The sequence below is a fragment of the Condylura cristata genome, unplaced genomic scaffold (genome assembly GCF_000260355.1).
Source record: "Condylura cristata isolate star-nosed mole 26May11 unplaced genomic scaffold, ConCri1.0 scaffold00017, whole genome shotgun sequence".
Lineage (NCBI taxonomy): Eukaryota > Metazoa > Chordata > Mammalia > Eulipotyphla > Talpidae > Condylura > Condylura cristata.
The window spans coordinates 14,010,240-14,030,656 of NW_004567118.1; the positions used below are offsets into that span (position 1 = coordinate 14,010,240).

General features: G+C 40.5%; 1 protein-coding gene across 2 annotated transcripts in view; it reads left to right on the forward strand.

Annotated features, from left to right (window-relative positions):
* The window catches only part of VMP1 (vacuole membrane protein 1), a 101,228-nt gene extending 93,758 nt beyond the window's left edge, over positions 1 to 7,470 (forward strand). For both annotated transcript variants that reach the window (XM_004684435.2, XM_012726654.1), the window contains exons 11-12: positions 5,519 to 5,621; positions 6,649 to 7,470. In XM_004684435.2, the coding sequence (XP_004684492.1) occupies positions 5,519 to 5,621; positions 6,649 to 6,792 (247 nt within the window). In that variant the 3' untranslated portion in view covers positions 6,793 to 7,470. The remainder of the gene's footprint in view (positions 1 to 5,518; positions 5,622 to 6,648) is intronic.
* Positions 7,471 to 20,417: the final 12,947 nt, after the last annotated feature.

Below are 20,417 nucleotides of genomic sequence, written 5' to 3' on the forward strand. Positions count from 1 at the left end.
CCTCCGGGGCAGGCGGGAATCGAACTCATGAGGAAGCGGCTTTAGATTCTCAGTGCTGTGCTTTAACCCGCTGCGCCACCAGGGAGGGCCTAGTGTCCATATTCTTAAAGGCCTTCTTCATAGTGACCACTAGAAGAGTCATCATAAAAGATATGTCAAGTCTTAATCTTTGTGGAAATAGTCTTTTTCCCACTGATAGATAACCTAATGGTCCTGGGATCAGTTGGTCCCCAAGACTTTTTTACATTTTAGAAATAAGGCACAATACTTGTAGTTTCACTTTATGGTCTAAACCAATAAGCTCCAGCATCAGAGTGAATCTAAAATAGAAGAACTTGTATTTGTATTTATTTTCACCTTTGTAATTTTCTTTGCTGTATATTTTATAACATTGTGGTAGTGATTATATATAAAATTTGTGTAGCTATATCCACGTGCAGGATATAACTTACCATCATCTCAAAACATTTCTCAGAAGATCACTATTATGGATTTTATAAAAATGGACAAACAGGGCTTCATTGGTGGTATAAGGGGTTAAGTCTCAGCACTACAAAGCTATCAGTTGCCACTGCAGCAGGAGTTTGATCCCCCATCCAGGGAGCTGACCCACGTGGCATGGCAGACCTCTCCCGACCCAACCACTGCTCCCCTCTGCAGTGTATTTCAGTAGATCAGCCTGTTCTGCTCCCCACTCTGTCTGGTGAATCCTTTCACCCCAGCACCTCTGATCTGTACCCCAGTTCTTGTGCACATAAAGAAATAAATCTTTAAAAAGAAACCTGCTTTTGGTGCGTCAAAAAATACTAGTTTATTAGTAGTCTATTTCAGAAGTTGTTTGCTATACTTTCTAAATTATAGCAGCACTAGACTTGCTTAAAATTCCTCTCTTCTCTTTCTTTTAATACTACCACTGGCCTGAAACTTACTCTTAAAAACATTTCCTCCGATTTGTAAACTTTAGAGGTTTGGCTGATGGCAGCCTGAAATGATTGTTCAGACTTTCTGATTAATCACCAGGGGGATATAAATCACCCTCAAACTACTGCATAAGCAGTAACAAAAGTAAAAAAAAAAACAAAAACACATTGTGCTCACATTTGTTTCTAAGAAAGATAAAGCTTATTATTACAGCCTTACTGCGTACCCAGTCAGGCAGTATGTTTTCAAGAAAGCCGATATAACTTGCTACTTGCTGCAATCCTTAGAAAAGCAGTTAAGAAAGTAAGAGAGTCTATTAAATATAAAGTTTTACTTTAGAGAAATATCCATTTAATTCCTTTACAAGCTTTAGCTATTTTGAATTAAATACACACTTGTGAAACAAGTGCTATACAAGACAAATCAACTTTTTTTTAAATTTGTTTTTCTTTCTGTTATTAAGCACTGTTTCCCAGTTCTGTGAGGTAGATAGTAAAAAAAAACACACACCTCACTGGAAAAATCCAAACAGAATCAGGAAAATTTCTCATCTTCTAACAGCAAGTCTTTAATTTAATGATTACCTCCATTGATGAGAAGCAATTCAAAGTAAATCAGATAGTGTATATTTTCTATCCTGCGAACCAAATTGTTTGAGACTTACACAATTTAAAAGAACTCCCTTGAATTCAAGAATATAATGACTGATGAATTTTTGGGATGGGTGTGTGCTCAGGACTAAACAAATGAAATTTTAAGCATTGTGAAAAACTGCAGTAATCCTCCACCCACTCTCTATGTAACCTCTGCCAGTTGTGATGCTTCCTCTGGAAGATTTTCTGGGATTTGTGGGTACAAAGAATAATGCAGACCTTTATTTATATGAGTTAATATGAAGAGGATTTAAAATACAGATTTCTTATCATAAAAGTGATTTTCAGAAGCAAAAATGACTTAAAAATTATAGGAGAATACCAGATATTGTTTGCAGATTGTTTAGAGCAGTTGACAGAAACTTGATGTTTTGTGTTTCTGTTTTAACATATACATATACAAGTATATGTTATAAATATGTTATATATAAATGTAAGCTTGGCAAAATTTTGCTCCCATTAAACCACTTTTGAGTTCAGTGTGGATTTGGTCTTTTGTGCTTTTTTTCATTACTGATTTTTTTCTTTTGTTTGAATTTTCTTAGATTATGTCCTTTCTTAAAATTAGGAGCCAAAGTGTAAAAGTTGTAATTAAAGTAATGTGTTGAAAGTTTGTTTGTTTTTTTTTTTTAAAGAGTCAAACTATAGAGAAAATGTTTGTGCCAGGAAAACAGATCAAGGTATTACAAACCACAAACTTTTTTTTTTACTTTCCACGCTATAGGTCTACAACAAGGAAAAGTAGATGAGATCAATTTGGGGCTTTTTTCTTCATTCTTTTTCATTTAATACACCTAGGAAAGAGACTGTTTACAAGACCAGCATAAGCCTATCTTAGTGGAACAGTTGAATGCAAAATAAATGTCTTTGTTGTCCACTTTATGTTCTACCTCACCACACTGTAACACTTTGAACTTAATAACTAGCACCTCCTGCCACCACAGAGGACTTCACCCACTCACTCTGGGTTGAGATGACACTCTTTATCTGGGTGCACAGGGTACTCGAGTTTTAATGACTTTTAGAGAATGGTGTTTAAACTATTCGCTATGCTGACTATAAAAAGCCACTGAACTGTGCTGCCGGTAATTCCCCAGTCACACATCTCCTCCCCACCCTCATGTCCCCTGAATTCATCTTAAGTGTCAAAATGGACTCTGGCTGTGTCTGCTGCTTGAAAGTAACTTGAGGGATGAGGTTATGGACTGTCGTTTACCTTACAAGTTAGTACAACTGTAATTTCGGTTTTATACAGTTCATTGGTAAAGCAGCTTGAATGTTCATAAGGAAAGATCTAGTATGAGAGGGCTTTGCACAAACTGAAGCTGTTAGAGGGCAGCATTACTTGTGGAGATAGAGAAATGAAAATAGAACTAAAATGTTGATGAATATAGAAACAGATTAAGAGAATCTGATAAGTGATCATACTAGTTCATAATAGTTCAGGTTAATATACTACTATAGAAACTTCTGACTTACCTATTTTCAACTGTTTACTCTAGGGGAAATGTTATTAAACTCAACATTTGCCCAATATAATTATAAGTTGTACATTGTGTAAATGTATAATGAAAAATAATCTTTCTCAGCTATAGTATAGCTCATAGTGGAGTTAACAATGGCAAATATTTTTTCAAATTATTTTGACCAGAGGTTAGAATGATTGTTTCCAATTCCTTCCTTATTCTCCTCAACAACAAAATAGTAAGATCTTTCTAACATTTGAGTCTTGATTCTTAATTTCCTCTTCAAATAATTGCTTGTCTGTGACTATCCTTGAGAGTCTTAATGACCTATAAGTTATGGCTGTACAAGGTGACTGAATCCCTTTCTGAAGGAAAGGTCTAAATCTGCACTCTTCCCCAATTCAAAGTCAATTTTTTTGTCCATGTATTTTGCTGGACTTTTTTCTTTTCATATTCATATGAGTTCTTAAGTGTAAATAGATACACTGTTTGTATTTCCATATGTATTACAGAAGGAGCTAACAGAAGAAAATCTCTTTCTAAAGAGGAAGTCTGTACTTTTGTACTTACCTTGTACTTGCGTAATCAGTCACTACGGATAAACAGCCCTTGTAAGATCATGAAAAAGTTAATGAGAGAAAAGAATTGAGACTTCTGTTCTCCATCTTTGATATCATGAGAGTCTTCTGATCTAATCAGTGTAGCTGCTTCCTCTACTACATATGAAGGCTGTTTTGTTTGCTTGTTTGTTTTAAAGATTGATTTATTTATGCATATATGAACTGAGGTGCAGACCAGAAATACAGGGGATGAGAGGGTTCACCAGAGACGGAGTGGGGAGCAGAACAGGCAGATCTATTAAAATACACTGCTGAGGGGATCAGTAGGCGGGATGGGAGAGGTCTGCTGAGCCTTGTGAATCCGCTCCTGGCAGGGGAGTGATCTTGTGTGGCAGTGTCATAGTGCTGCACTTTATCCCATTGTACCACCAAGGAGGGCCCTGAAAGCCATTTTTCATTTCCTTTAGTGTTCATTAAAGGACCTTTTGACAACTTCACCTCACACTGATCTCTCTTTTCTCCTTCCAGTTCCTCTGGTGTGTATCTTCAAACCCAGAAAATTTAGTATTGACTTGTAAATGCTTTTGTAAGCAAATTTTTGTTTTTGAATCCCTGCTTTTGTAAGCAAATTTTTGTTTTTTGAATCCCTGTTACTATTTTAAGTTGCTATGAGAGAAGACTCTCATTGCCACTGCCCCGCCCCCCACATAGCACCTTTGACTGTGAACACACTGTAAGAAGGACGCCATTAAGTGGTAGTTGATAGTTAATAAGAGTCAAAGAAAAGTATCAATCTGGAGTTGGGTATTTTGTTGGCTTAGGGTAAATGTAGTAGAAAGAAAATTCTCTTCCTCTACACTTTTTATTGTAGAAAACAGCAACTAAATTGTTCTAAAAAGAGGTGAAGTTGATATAATAGGAGAGCATTAGGCACTGTTGCAAATGCCTTTAGCTAGCTACGGGAAAGAGGTTGTATTCGTTCACCTTTTAACCCTGTTATGACAGACGAGAAAATAAAGGGTACCAAAAAAATGTATTGTTTGCTTTTCTAAGTTGCCCCCAAGTTACCATTAAAAAAAAAACCCACAAGCACATCTAAAACAGGAGCCTGGGAGCTGGAGTTGCCAAACCGGTTTCACAGCACAGCCTCCACTATTCTGGCTGAGAAGGAGCTCCAAGTACATAAACTTATCAGAGATCACTATCCCGGTCATTTCAGAACAAGTTGTTTAGTAATGTACTGTAGTTTCTGTGCAAATCATCTACCATAAACCACAAAGTGATTCAAGGTTCACAGTTCCTTCTTTGTTCCTTTGTTAATCACTGATTTCTGACTAGTGGGAGGCGCCTTCCAAATTTGCTAATGCATTCTTTTTGGATAAGGATGACGCACAGATTGTCCTAATAAGGACTTAGATTGAGAAAGGACCGCCCCCTCTGAGAAGATGGGACAAGTCTGAGAGAGGGCGGGCAGTTTCTTTTTCAACTAGGGATGACACAAGCATAAGTCATTTCCTTATTAATCGGTTCAAACCAGTTCTTACAGGAACTGGTGGTGATAAATGTGGGACTTCTCAGAAGTCATTCATTTTATTCTTTGTACCATACCAGTGTGCAGCATCAGCTTTGCTGGCCTCACTCTGAGGACGAACTCTAAATGCTAGGAAGGGCTCTCAGCTCCTAATGTCTCTCAGATGTAGTTAGCAGAGAGATTATTCTCCTCTAAGGGGTTCTAAAGACTAGATTTTTGTTCACTAAAACAAATTCACAGGATTTCACCAGCTCTGCTGATTGTTGTATTTTTTCCCTCTTCCTATTCAATCTCTGCTTTTTTGAGTCCTGGGGTAAGTGTATTACCTTTAATATCTTTCTTGCTTTTCTTCCCAAATGTATCATTTTCCTTGGGTACTGCTTCCAGTGCTGTCCCCGGCATAGGTCCGTCTCTACAGAAGCCATTCCAGGAATACCTGGAGGCCCAGCGGCAGAAACTTCATCACAAAAGTGAAATGGATGCACCACAGGTGAGATTTTACTGTTCTGTTCTTCTGTTCTGTTCCTCCACCCCTTGCCCACCTGCACGGATTCAGACTGAAATTACAAACACTAGAACACTAGGCTCTCTTCTAACATCAGGCTTTTTTTTTCCCTCTCTGCTGGGAAATGTGTCTTTGTCTACGTCACAAAATATAGCTTCTGTTTATCAGAAAATATAACTTCTATTTGTGTATCTTTTCCTAAAAAACAAAAGTAGGTTTTAGAGGAAACAGTTGATTGTTATGTAGTCTTAAATGGTTTGTTAGCAAATATACTACTAAGTCCCAAGTAGACTTAAAGTTTATTTATCGCATAATAACGGCTTGAATTGGAGTCATTTGAATATCTTTAACTCTCATATGAAAGTGGTGAATTAATTATCAGTTTAGATGAACTTAAAATTTTGAAGTTAAACCCAGCCTGCCTTTTCTGTAAAACAATTCTATGGCAACGGGAAAGACTAGAAGAGGATGAGTAAGCAATAACTTGAAAAGAGAAACTTGAAGGAAGCACAGTGGCTTTTTTCTGATGGCCTTTATCCTCTTATGTGGCCCTTTGCTGCCCTCAGTTGACCAAACATGACTTCAGAATCTATAACACTTATAAGAGCTGCTCCCTCCCACTATTAGAACAAGAATGTGACTTACTTTATACATGTATAGATGTGTGTGTGTGTGTGTATAATTATTATTTGTTTTTTACAACCTTCCTCATTTTGTACCTTTTTTCTTCTCAGTTGTAATCCTCATGGGCTTCCCACCATCAATTCACCCGTGTGCACTCACCACAATCCAGTGCACTCTTTTTCTGAGCAGTGCTTTCTACAAGTTTCTACATGAGAGTAGAATTTAAATCAGGCTTTTTACTGGTAGCAAAAAGATGCAAGATGACCACATCCTCTACCCATTCTGCACTGAGCTAACATGTTATTTTCCTTAAGACATTGTGGATGCCCTGCTAAATCGCTACTGAACTAATGAAATCTTGTGGGTTGTTATGCATTTATTCCTGCAGGGAGAAAACTGGTTGTCCTGGATGTTTGAGAAGTTGGTGGTTGTAATGGTGTTTTACTTCATCCTATCCATCATTAACTCCATGGCACAAAGTTATGCCAAACGAATCCAGCAGCAGTTGAACACCGAGGAGAAAACAAAATGAGCAGGAAAAGGTTTTAACAGCAGAAAAATTAGAATGAATGAGTTCTACCTTGAATTGGGAGAACTCTAAAAACAGAAACAAAAATTGCCTTTTCCAAGCCGTATCAATTTAAATTTTTTCCCCATGAAAGTTTAGCCCCTATTTTGCACTCACATACTTTTCCTTTGTGTACTAAGGTAAGGTATCCACCCTCAATTCAATCCAGGTTATACTTTATTAGGGTGAAATGTGATGTTCTGCAGCAAACTTAACAGAAACTGGCCTTCAATTTATTGCTTTGAAAAGGCCCATGTGGTACAATTAAAGATTCCAGAAAAACAAAAAATAGTTCCTAAGTATGTTACATTTGTCAAGCTTTTATGGTTGTCATAAATGACTGCTTTGTTTTTCTAAGCCATCAAAATGTGTATAAATTATATTAGATTGGGATAACAATTTTGCATGTCTATCATGGTAAAATTTAATAGGCCGTCCTGCCCAGCCCTTCCTCCTACCTGCAGAAACTGGCCATTTCATGATGCATTGCACATCCTCTTGGGAAATGGATCTTTAAAAATTTATGACAGTATAAGGAGAATCTGGTTGATGTCTCATGAATGAGCTGACGCCATTTTTTATTCTGTATATTTAGAATGAAGTCATGAAGAAAAACTTTATAAAGACATCTTTGATCATTCCGAAATTGTGTCCATTTTCTTGAGCGTTTTGACTTTTTTAACTTTAGCTTCTACCTACTGATTGCCAGGATTGCCAAATCTACCTACAGCCATAATTTCTTAAGCTGGCACTTAAATGCAGGAGAGCCACCACCAAGACATTCTGAGATTGAACAGCTAGCTAGCTACACTGTGGAAAGAGTGCCTCAGGGGTTGGGGTAGTGAGGGAATTTCTTGTTTTTGGTAGCAGAAGAGATGATAGTAGGCTACTCCAGAGACACTCTAGGAAGAAACAACTCATCTGAAACCATGTTTTCTCCTGTCTTAATTCTAGCTCAGCATGCACTCTGGTTTTAACAGAAATTTCCTTTTACATGTATTCTGATATTTAACCTTTATTCACTAAGTGTTTTGTTCTTACGTGATTTTTTCCCTTTGAGATGTTTCTAGTTGCACTAGATCATTTTGTTTTTATTAGGAAGAGAGTAAACAATTTCATTTTTTTCCTTTAGGAAAATCAGTACTGACATGTTGAGAGTAGAATTGGGTTTATATCTCAACAGGCCAGAAAAGCCTGATTTGTTTTATCAAATCCCTCCTGAATGTCTGCTTGTTTGCCTACCGTCGTGACATCTCCATGGCTGTATGTACCATCTTGTCGGGTAGCTTATCAGACTGATGTTGACTGTTGAATCTCCTGGCAACAGCAGTCGATGGGCTGTCTGACATTTTGGTATCTTTCATCTGACCATCCATATCAAATGTCCCCATTCAAACATTACCTAGCGTCATGGTTTAGGATAGAAATTCTGGTCCTATGTCTAGTGACATGTTGAATCTTTTCTGCCATGATATTGCAGCAATATTAGTCGAGAAGATTTTGTAGAAAATTGGGGTAGCCTCCATGACCACAACTAAGTAAAGAGCAAGTATCCTTCCTGCTTCACGGATTCTGAAGAGATTCTGCTTCCATAACAGTCTTTTTTTTTTTTTTTTCCACCCAGGAGCATTCTAGCAGTATTACTTAAAGCAGTTCCCAAATGTTTTAGTTTAATAAATAGATTCACATTAACCACCGTGATGTTTTAGATTCTTTAGGATTAATTATAAACTTTGAAGTCAGCTTCCAGTTGTATTTCATCTTTACTTGCAAGTTTATTTCAGGTAGTGTTAGAAAAATAAAATCTTAGACTGAAGTTCTAAGTGGTTGGTATTTTTGACTTAGGATGAGTGCTCCCTCTTCACATGAATGTTTTAAAATGAAAAGCAGCTGTCTTCTCCACTGTTCAGATGTGGCGCACTTGGATGATCCTGCTTGAATTCCAGCTTGAGCTGTGTTAGCCTTATGTTCCAGTGGTTGGTTGCTTCCTTTCTTGTATTGACCATAGTAGACACAGACACAATTACATGATCTCAAAGATATGACCCAGTTAGTTCCAGCTGATTGGAGACCAGAAAATTTGTAAATGGATGGTTTAATATTACTGCAAATAAAAAAGGGGGAGGCCTGGGAACTCTGATTCCATCTGTTTTATTTAAGTCTCATTTTGCGCCTTAAAATATCTGCAGTGTTTTATTATGTTTCAACTCAGTGACTGACCAGTGCTGTATAAAACATCAACAGTTAATACACTTGACCACTAAGAAGCACCTCACTTAAAGCAATAGCATGAAAAATCAAAGTAGTGTTTTCAGTATTCTGAGTTGTTATGTAATCTGAAATGTAAATTTAATTAGTATAATGGCCACTATTCTCTAGAAATAAAAAAAAAAAGAGGGCTGGAATGAAGACTCTGATATGTACTAGTTTGGCATTATGTGCTCAAAGAAATGTTCCTGTACGGACAAGCTCAACCTGTATTACCAGTGTGGTCTTTAGTTTTAGTAGGCAGCATGAGGCTTGACTGCTTAACCAGTCACTCAGCAGAAACGAGTATGAGTAATGCGGTAGGCTAAGTGAAATAACCAGTACCTTCCTGTACGCATAATGAATTGTGACTGACCCATGAGTAAGGAGTTCATGGGAGTTCCCAACATAGTGTCTAAAAGCCTTGCCACAGGGCCCTCCTTGGTGGCACAAGGGGTCAAAGCACAGCACTATGAAACTACCCCAGCAACTGCACCAGAGCTCAGTCCCTGGTCAGGGAGCTGACCCACATGGCACAGCAGACCTCTCCTCTCCCAACCCTCTGCTTTCCTTGTCAGTATATTTGAGTCAGTCCACCTGTTTTGTTCCCCACTCTGTCTCGTGAATCCTCACACCCCAGCACCGCTGGCCTGTACTTGAGTTCTTGTATGCATAAATAAACCTTTTTTAAAAAAAAAAAACAACTTTCCACAACCCACTTGTTACCATTTGCAATAGTTGTGCTTTGGATATCTCCCTGCCATGTATGACCCTTAGTTTTTAACTTTGAACCTGTGGATAGGATAAGTTAAATCAGATAAAATGTGAGGTGCTGTGATAAATGATACTCCATTTTTTTTTGATTTATTAAGTACCAGTAGCATTTGATAGAATTGCAAGAATTCTCAGCCTTGCATTTATACCAAAAGCAAAATCCTCTAATTGCTCTCAATATACGCTCTTACTTTATAGCAGATATGCTCTGTCTAGAGGTTAAATTCAAGATACAAATAGAGAAAAACAGGAAATAGTAATCTAGTGATTAATAAGGCCAAAATGCTTAAATCTTTTTTTAAAGCCCTTATTCAAAGAACAAAGCCCACAACTATTATGAAATAGTTGAAAACACTTTAATCTTACTGCCTTAAAATGTTATTTTCTAATTTTTTATTAAAAAGGTGTACAATAGGGGTCTCACAAGGGGTGACGCAAGGGGTTAAAGCACAGCACTGAAGCTACCCACAAACAACTGAGGCATGAATTCCATCCCCTGCCAGGCAGTGACCCACATGGCACAGCAAACCTCTGTTGCCTCACCGAATTCTCCCCTCAGCAGTGTATTCAATCAGTCCATCTGTTCTGCTCCCACTTTCTCTGGTAAATCCTCTCACCCTCCATTTCTCTAGCCTACACCCCAGTTCTTGTTCATGAGTAGATAAAATGAATCTAGGTGACAAGATCTTCCTCAATGGACCTAAGTCTTATTTCTGTTAAAAAAGATAGAAAAAGCCTGATTTTATTTATTAATAGTTACTAATAACCTCATAAAAAGTTAACACACAGGAGTTTAATGGCCTTCTTTTTAAAAAATATTTTTATGTGCTGCAGTGGCTGACATAGCTTGATAGCACTGGGACTTTAACCCCTGTGTCACCAGGGAGGCCCTAATAGCCATTTTTGAAAGCCAAGTCACATTCTATCTCCACTACACATTGATTAATGTTAAGCAAGAAAATGAAATTCTATGCAAAACTGTTACATCTCTAGTTTTTTTTGTTTGTTTTGTTTTTCTCAAGACAAAAGTACATAACTACTTTAAATTCTAGCAGCCACTGAGTCGTTAGTATCTGATAGACCTGGGCTCTGGTTCCTGTCTCTCTTCCCAGCAAGGCCAAGAGTTCACTTCAGGTAATGTATTTGCCTTGGGGTGAGGTCTTGAATTGCAGCAAATAGCCTACATGAATTTGCCTATCTAACTGGTACTCATAAGGGGTTAGAACAAAAACCTGTTCTGGGCAACTGCTTACTCATTGCCCTTAGAATTGCATGGTGCGAGGACAGGCAGGTGCCAACTGTTTGCTCATTCTCTGACCTACTCGCCTTGCAGTTTGCTGTGTGGGTGTTGATACTACTAAGCTAAAAGAAAAAGCTGTAGAGGCCCCTGTTCTCCACCCAAATACCCTTGATTCATTTGACACCTGGGATTCTCATTCTATAGTTGGGAGACTGGCCCAAAGAAAGTACGGCCCAGAGAAAGTGAGTCAGTTGTGAGTGGCTGGCTGACTATGGGAACAGAAATGAAATCCAGCTTAGAGAGTTTGTCAGCCAAATCCACAAATTTGTGGCTTTTTGAAACATTGGACATCTGTTCCTCTTAATTTAAAATAAACCTTTTTTAAAAGCATAATATTGCTTAGCTGCTGCTTTCTTTGTTTCAGCAGCAAGTCACTGCTCTAACTTAGGAAGCCTAGAATCGAAATGTGGGACTTTTAGGTTACTTCAGATGGTTTGGGACTTGAGTTACTTTGGGAAGGAAAAAGATGATCTTACAGTATAGTTTGTTTGGAAATCCCCTTCAGGGTAATCAGCCCAGGTGTTCAATCCTTTTGTTTAACCATTTCCAAATAACTCTAAGGACATCCAGGGAGGGTTTGGACACACTCCAGCGGGATCTCTACAGTGTAGTCTTTGTTTGCACCGGAAACCGCATTCCTGAATTCTTGAAGGAAAAGCTTTGTCTCTTTTTGGACATCTTTAACTAAAAGGGACTCCAGAGCACCTATCTAAACTGACAGTTTCAGCCTCCTTTTGTGAGTTTCCAGGAGGGAGTATCCACAGCTTGCTTTAATGGCCTTCCACTGAAAATGTTGAGGAAAAGCCTTGTTGGTTCACAGAGGCCTCTGTTGCCCACCTCTCCACTTCCATGTACTCTCTAGTGTGGCACTCATTTCCTTTTGTTGCTGCTCTCCCTTTGGGGTCAACACTAGCTGCTTCTTTCTTCAGACCACTTTTGACTGAACCAGCCAGAGAGCACTGCTTAATTGGGTCCCAGTCTACTTCCAATTGTGGTGGTGGTGACGGGGGCTTCTGGGAAAGTGGCAGTTTGGGATTTCAAAAGAGGGCTGGGCCTGCTTGCTCTGAAGGAGGGGAATGACTTCAGTGTATTGTCTTCCTCTGGCTCCTCACCAGATTATTGAAAACAAAGAAGCTCAGGTTCACTTCTCTTGGCAGCTGTACTGAAAAGCCCGGAGCACCACATCACCCAGGAACCATGTTTTTCTCAACCTCTTTTCATTAGTTAAGAAGATGAAGGCCAAAAAGAAACAAGAAGAGGCCTTGCTCTACCTTTGATTTTGGAGTGTACTCAAAGCCTCTCTAAAGTGAGTTTCACTTGAGTGACAGCCCTAAACCACTTCCAACAGTCAAATTTCTCTACACAGCTCCACATTTTTTGGCCACCCTGCTGAGGTTCTTCAGACATCTGCCCATCATACCAACCTCTTGTCTGTGACCCCTCCCTCCTCAGTATAGGCCTTATACATAGCACCAACAGCTAAGATTAGCTCCCAGGAACCTCTTCTAAGGTGCCCTGAACCAGGAAGAACAGTGAATTACTATGACCTTGATAACAATTGCTTGCTTTGCTTTGTACTCAGCACTGTTTTATGTGTATTGTATTTAATCATTAAATCCTTATGACAACCCCATGAGGAAATAAGACAGGTTCAGTAATTTGCTGGAGGAAACAAGGAAATAACAGAGCAAGGATTCAAGCCTGGCCATTCTGGCTCTCAGCCAGTCATTTTTTTTTTTTTTTAAAGATTTATTTATTTGTGCATATAGAACTGGGGTACAGGCCAGAGGCTCAGGAGCGGTGAGAGGCTTCACCAGAGACAGAGTGGGGAACAGAACAGGCAGATCGACCAAGTACACTGCTGAGGGGAGCAGCGGGCGGGTCAGGAGAGGTCTGACACACCATGTGGTCACCTCCGGGCAGGCGGGAATCGAACTCATGCTGAAGCAGCTTTAGATTCTCAGTGCTGTGTTTCAACCCGTTGCGCCACCAGGGAGGGCCCAGCCAGTCATTTTTGCAGAAAAGTCCAGTGCAAAAATCCAAGTTTCTGCGTACTTTTCCCACCTTGCAATAACGAAGTAGGTAGCTGATGGAGAAGACAACAGGAAATTAAGGCCACAGCCTACAAAGTTGTGCTATTCAAATAAATACGCAGCCTTTGTGTTTGCCTGTATCACGGGGTTGGAAAAGCCAGCTTCATCGTTATCCATTCTGAGTGGGCAGGTTCCCAGAGTAGTGTTTGCTGTGGTTATGATTACAAAGCAATTTCTATTTGTGTTGACTTTTTAAAAGCACTCGTGTTTTGTTTGATTTTCATAACAACCTATGAAATAAGACCAGTTAATGTCATTGGATTGACCACCCTGGAGGGTGGGGCTGTGGGGAGAGGTGAGTTTTATATGCACTCTTAAAATCCCTGCTGATTTAAAGTACTGTGAGGAACAGATAAAACTGCTGATGGGGCCTCCCTGGGGGCAACAGATTAAAGCACAACTACGAAGCTATCAGCAGCCACTGCAAGTGAGTTCAAGCCCCACAAGGGAACTGACCCATGTGGCACAGCAGACCTCTCCTGTTCTCACCCTCTGTTCCCCTCAGCAGTGTATATCAGTGATTCTGCCTATTCTGGTCCCCACTCTGGTGAATCCTATCACACTGCACCTCTGCACTAGACCCCAGTTCTTGTATGCACAAATAAATTGTATTAAAAATTTTGATAAATGATCTCTTCCCTCTACAAGGTTGAGGTTTTCTTACAGGTATTAATGCACATTTGCAGATAACTACAGAATAGGGTAAGATGCCATAATAAAAGAATTGAGGGGTCTCCCCTGGTGGCCTGAGGGTTACATCTCAGCACTATCACTGCTGAGTCCTGAGTTCTTTCTGGGGCCAGGGAGCTGACCCACATGGCATATCAGACCTCTACTGACACCCACAGCTCCCCTTAACAGTGTATTTCAGTAAAAATTTGCCTGTTCTACTACCTGCTCTGTTTCTCATGAATTCTCTTTATCACCCCCATACCTCTGACCTACACCCTAGTTTTATGCAAACATTAAAAAAGAGGAGAGGAAGAGAGTTCCTGACTCAAGGAAATAGTTTTCATGATGATGTGGCATTTGGATTGCCAAGTAGGGGTGTGGTGAGGAAAGTATTCCTCTTCTGTTATTTTTTGCCTTAACCCATTTTATTTCCTTCAGATAACTCACAACTGATTCATCTTTTTTATTTTTTGTTTTTGTTTGTTTGAAGATATTTATTTATGCATATTGATCTGGGGTACATACCAGGGGTGCAGAGGTGGTGAGATGATTCACCATAGATAGTGGGGAGCAGAACAGGCAGAGTGATAAAGCACAGTGCTCAGGGGAGCAGCAGGCGAGCCAGTAGAGATCCACCCAAGCTATACGGATCACCTCCCTGGCCAGGGATCAAACCTGTGCTGAAGTGGCTGTGGCTAGCTTCCCAGTGCTGTGCTGTGCTGTTTTAACCCATTGTGCCACCAGGGAGGGCCCTATTTTCTTGTTTCTGCTCTTCACTGAAACAAAGCCCAGAGGGTCTCCCTGGTGGCCCGGGGGTTAAAGTCATCACTATGAAGCTGTCTGCAGCTGCTGCAGCACTAGGAAAGCTCAGCAGGCCTCTCCTGACCCACCCGCTGCTCCCCTCAGCAGTGTGTTTCAGTAGATTCACCTGTTCTGCTCCCCACTCTGTCTCTGGTGAATCCTCTCACGACCCTCCACTCCATACCTATGGCCTGCACCCCAGCTCTTGTATGCATAAAAAAATAAATCTTTTTTTTTTTTAAATAAATCTTTAACAAAAAAACACTTAAGCCTCAAATGGGGCAGGCACTTTGCTGCTCTCCATTGCTTGCCAAGAGCCATGCACAGGGCCTGGTACTTAGGCTGGAGGATGACTGCCATGCTCTGGGTGCAACAACCGTGGAGATTCAGAGGCAGGCAGGAAATGCTACTTACGTGGAATCTAAGATCCTAGACAAGAACAGAATAAAAAGGAGGTGGAATAAATGAGAAGACAGCAGTGTGGTCCTTCACTGAGCCAGGAATGCAGAGTGAGGAACAAGTTTGAGGGAGATGCTATCTATTTTTTTGTTTTTTTTTTTTAAGATTTATTTATGCATACTGAACTAGGGTACAGGTCAGAGGTGCAGGGACAGTAAGGTAAGAGGATTCACCAGAGACACAGCGGGGAGCAGAACAGGCAGATCAGCTAAGTACATTGCTGAGGAGAGCAGCGGGTGAGACAGGAGAGAGTTGCTGAGCCATGTGGGTCAGCTCCCAGGCTGGGGATCAAACTCACAGCGGCTGCAGCCAGCCCGCAGTGCTGCACTTTAACCCACTAGCCAATACTCTGTTTTGAATATACGTAGGAGAGACACTACCTGATAGACTCATTTGGTCCATGTATCAGGTCTAAATTCCTATACTGATGCTTATGAATGCTATCCACTCTGTAACTTCTCCCTGTCAGAGAATAAACTACTTTTCCAGAGCATTCTTTAACATGCCTGTGCTTTCCCATAAGTGATCATCTGAGCCGAAACTTGTTTTGTGCACTGTTCTTAAAGAGGAGGCACTGTGACTAGACCTTGGGGCCACAGGAAATTGCTATAAAATTCCTCTCCCCAGTTGTATCCGGTTTGCTTAACCAGTGGCTCCTCCCTAGGAGAACTGAGAGGATGGTAATTCCTGGAGAGATGGTCTGTCTTTATAAGGAAAAAAGTCTGGCTGTGTGATTTCCTGTATGCTTCTCCGAGAGTTCAAGATTCCGGTAATGTTAGCTTAGCAATGGCAGTCACCTACAACCCAGATGTCATCGGCATTGCTCAGTGCCAGGGCATCCTCAACCGCCTTTGCCAAGCCAACAGGCAGATTCACAGCTTTATGACACCTTTTAGAACATGTGGCCAAGGCGGCTTTCCATTTGGCTGCTTTGTGCTGGGGTTGTTTACATGTTTCAGTAGGCAAGTTATGCTTACTGAAGTTGGCTGGGTAGGAATTCCAAATAAATGACACATGGCCACAATTATACCACTCTCTGGAGCACCAGAGTTTACAAGGAAAGATTGCCTTTGGTTGAGAGAGGTATGAAAGTTGAGTGTTCCACTTGGTTGGGTGCAGTTTTCAGACTGGGAGAACTGGGATGTTGCCCTTCCTGAATTTTGGATGGAATCAGACATAATTGGATGCCTGTCTGGTAAAAGCATGTGTGTGGGAGGGCTTTGCACAATTTTGTAAGAAAAGGGGAAGCTGAAAAATACTGTCTTTAGAAAAATGTAGAGGTCAAAGAAAAGTTCAGATGTTCTGTATTTTCTTCAACTGTTTAGAATTCATCTGAGCATAAAAGACACCCCTGAGGTCTCTGTATGGAGAAAGTTAAAAGTTCTTTCATAAACAAAAGCTTTTCTGCTTTGGATACTTCTTTTTAGGTTTCTCCCGGGCTATGTGACTAGGTAGGTGGATGGGTTTACTGGTCTCCCTGGAGTAGACAACATCCTTTCAAATAGAGTGAGGCAGTAGGACCCCAGGGCCCATCTTTCATCCCCTCCCTCCTCCTCTGCTCCTGACCAAACCCTCAGCCTCCTGCACTTCCTACCCCCCATCTGTCATGCTGACTGGGTTCTGACTCCGCTTCCTATTCCCACCCCTTGTTACTGCTTTCTTGTCCATTTCACTTACTCCTCTAGTCCTTGAACTTTTGTCAGGAATTAGCATCATTTCGAACGTCATTTGAAGTGTTTTTACGTTGGGCTCTTAAGGATTTTTTTTTAAATACGAGTAAAATAAAAAGAAGAAAATCTAAGGATACATTGCCCCAAAGAAATGACTATAAAATCTAATATGTCTTTGTTAAAACAAAGCAAAACAAAAAACCCTGCACTGATGACATCTTTCTTAAGTAAGAAAGGGAGAAGGAAGGGACGAAGGAAATCTAGTGTGTACCCTTTCAGGCATGCCCCTAACCTGGTCCAGCCTCCCATTAGTCTTGGTCTTGGGGGCTGGACAGTGGTCGCACAGCAGGGGCAGGCAGTACCATGGGCTTGTCTCCCAGCCAGTCCTTCAGGGCGGTGATGACTGCTCCATCCCTGGCCTCACTGACTGGACTGAAACAAGCCTATGGGCAGGCCCATGTGTTTTTCACAACAACACTTAGCAGTCATTGCTGTCTGCCTTGGCTACTCAAGCACACATACAGGGGGGACAGTGGGAGATGGGGAGTGGCCACAATTTCCAAGGCAAGGAATTCCAGGACAGGGGTTTAAATTTCAGGAAACGACTTGCAAACATAGACAACTCTTCATTCTCTTAACAGACTGCTTGAGGCCCTCCCTGGTGGCACAAGAGGTTAAAGCACAGCACTATGAAACTGTCTTCAGCCACAGCAGCATGAGTAAGTTCCATTCCCGGCCCGGGAGCTGACCCACATGACACAGCAGACCTCTCCTGTCTCTCCCACTGTTCCCCTCAGCAGTGTATTTCAGTGGATCTGCCTGTTCTGCTCACCACTATGTCTCTGGTGAATCCTCTCACCACCCCAACCTACCTATGGCCTACACAATGCATAAATAAAACAAATCTTTAAAAAAAAACAAATAGACCACTTGAATCATATTGTCTTAAGTTGGCTTCAGAAACAATATTTTTATGTTTTATAAACATTTAAAATATATATTTATTTATTCATTTATAGAAGAACTGGAATGTAGGCCAGGTACAGAGGGGTGTGAAAGGATTCATCAGAGACAGAGTGGGGAGCAGAAGAGATGGAGCTAACCCCCTGCTGTGCCATGGGGGTTAGATCTCTGGCCCGGGGATGGAACTCAGGACATAGTAATGACAGTGCTGACACTTAACCCCTAGGCTACCAAAGAGGCCACAGAAACAAAATATTTTAAATTGTACTTTCAGGTCCTTGTTTCATTTAATGGTTGTAAAATGTGTTGCTGATTAAGGGAACTTGAAGGGATTTCCCTGTTGACTCGTAGTTTTGTGGCTCTATATGCTTTCCTTAGTTTTCAGACATTTCTATCGATCTGCTCAATGAACTTGGGTCCCCTGCCATGACTCGGGCCTATGCTTTGCAGCAGAACATACACCAAATGGTGAACTTCTTGAGGACAGGGGCCAGGCTTAACTCATTGTTTGTGTCTCCCTGTTGCAGTGTTCCTTGCAGGTGTTCGAGGATTGTTTGTTGAGTTCAGTTCACATCCTGTTTCTTTCATATTGTTCATATTGTTCACATGAGCTGAGCTTAAGCAAAGGCCACTTTTTTCCCAAAAGGGAAACTCTCATCTTTTGCCTTATGTCATGTTTCTTACTATCATGTTCCCATGACCTCTCACTTAGTAAGGACAAATTTTTCTCAACTCCAGTTTTACAATTCTCAGGATTTTTCTCCTGAAATGTCTAGAACAGCCCTATCTACTAGAAATATAAGCCATATATCTAGTTTAAATGGATTTTAGAATTACATTTTTGAAGATTAAAGGAAAACAGGTATAATTTAACTTAAAATGTCTAATAAAAATACCAGCTGGGCCCTCCCTTGTGGCACAGTGGGTTAAAGCACAGCACTAAGAAGCTAAAGCCACTTCCACATGAGTTGCTCCCCGCCTGCCCTGGAGGTGACCACATGGTGTGGCAGACCTCTCCTGACCCACCCGCTGCTCCCCTCAGCAGTGTACTTCGTAATCTGCCTGTTCTGTACCCCACTCTGTCTCTGCTGAATCCTCTCACCCTCCGCATCTCTGGCCTATACCCCAGATCTGTATGAATAAATAAATAAATAAATAAATATCAGCTATTAAAAAAATACTAACATTTTACGTTTTTTATTCATACTGTCTTCAAAATTCATCCTCTATTTTATACTAGTTGCATGTGGCTAATAGCTACTGTACTGGACAGCATTGGAATAGGATCTTTGGACCATTGTGTAAAAACCATGTACACAGTTCTATTGACGTGGAGCAGGAAAGAAAAATGACTATCCATTTTATTGACTCTGTCATTAGCCAAGGGAAGAAATTTAGGTAAGAAAGACCTATTTGCTAAGTGATACAATTTAGCTTACTATTTCTTTTAAGCTATTCTAAGATCATTAGATGAAGTCCATAATTCAGAAATCATGAATTTGTTTTTTTTTTTTTTTTGGCTTTAAAATTTTTTTGTATTTATGTATACAAGAACAGGTGGCCAGAGTTGTGGGGTGGTGAAAGGATTCACCAGAAACAGAGTGGGGAGCAGAACAGGTGAATCCACTAAAATACACTGCTGAGGGGAGCAGAGGGTAAGACAGGAGAGGTCTGCTGTGCCATGTGGGTCACCTCCCAGGCAGGGTGAACTCATGCCTCAGTGGATGGTGATAGCTTGATAGCTCTGAGATTTAACCCCTTTTGGGGCTTTTAAAATGCTAATCACTTATTAGCAATTCTTTGGGGGGCATCATCCATCTCCTGACTTTACTTTTCATCTCTGCTTCACTGGCTTTCTAGAATCTAAACGACTGGGATTTTCTGTTCTTTCTATCTTCACCATAGTATCTCCATTTCTTCTCCAGGGTGACCTGCACTGTGTTCCCCAGAAACTTGAAATATTTACATTATTTATCTTGTGAAAGCATTCCTGCTTGTCAAAATGGGATTTATTAATAAGGCTGACATTGCATCATCTGAGACATTTCAGAGTGTAGGAGTAGGAAGTTAGTTAAATATGTAAAGCCACATTTTTTAGCTCACATTCCTAAAACCCACATGAAACAATGTGATTGATGGAGATGAGCAAATATTTCTTAAATAACCGATTGTTGGCCCAAAGTGATAAGTTCATGGGTATTGTCATATATGGAAGTAGATGGAAGAACAGGAAAGGTTTGACCACCAAACTTTGGGTTTATGGAGAGAGTGGAGTGAGATGGGAACAAGTGGGGTATGTTTTAAAACAAAATTTGGGGCAGGAGTTCAAATGTGATAAACATGGTGTTCAGAGGAAGAATCAGTGGTATGTACTCTACAGAGAAGTCCCCGAGTGACATGTTTTAGACAAATTTAAGCCTAGATTAAAGCTCCTAGAACTGTTCTTTCCCTTAGACTACATCTTTCCTGTTAAAAGTAGAGCACAAACATGGACAAGATCAACAAGCTGTCACAGGGAGCCTCGACTTGTAGCATCAGACAGCCAAACACACTTAATCACATGGTAAGTGTCATTTGGTCCCCTGCCATGACTCGGGCCTATGCTTTGCA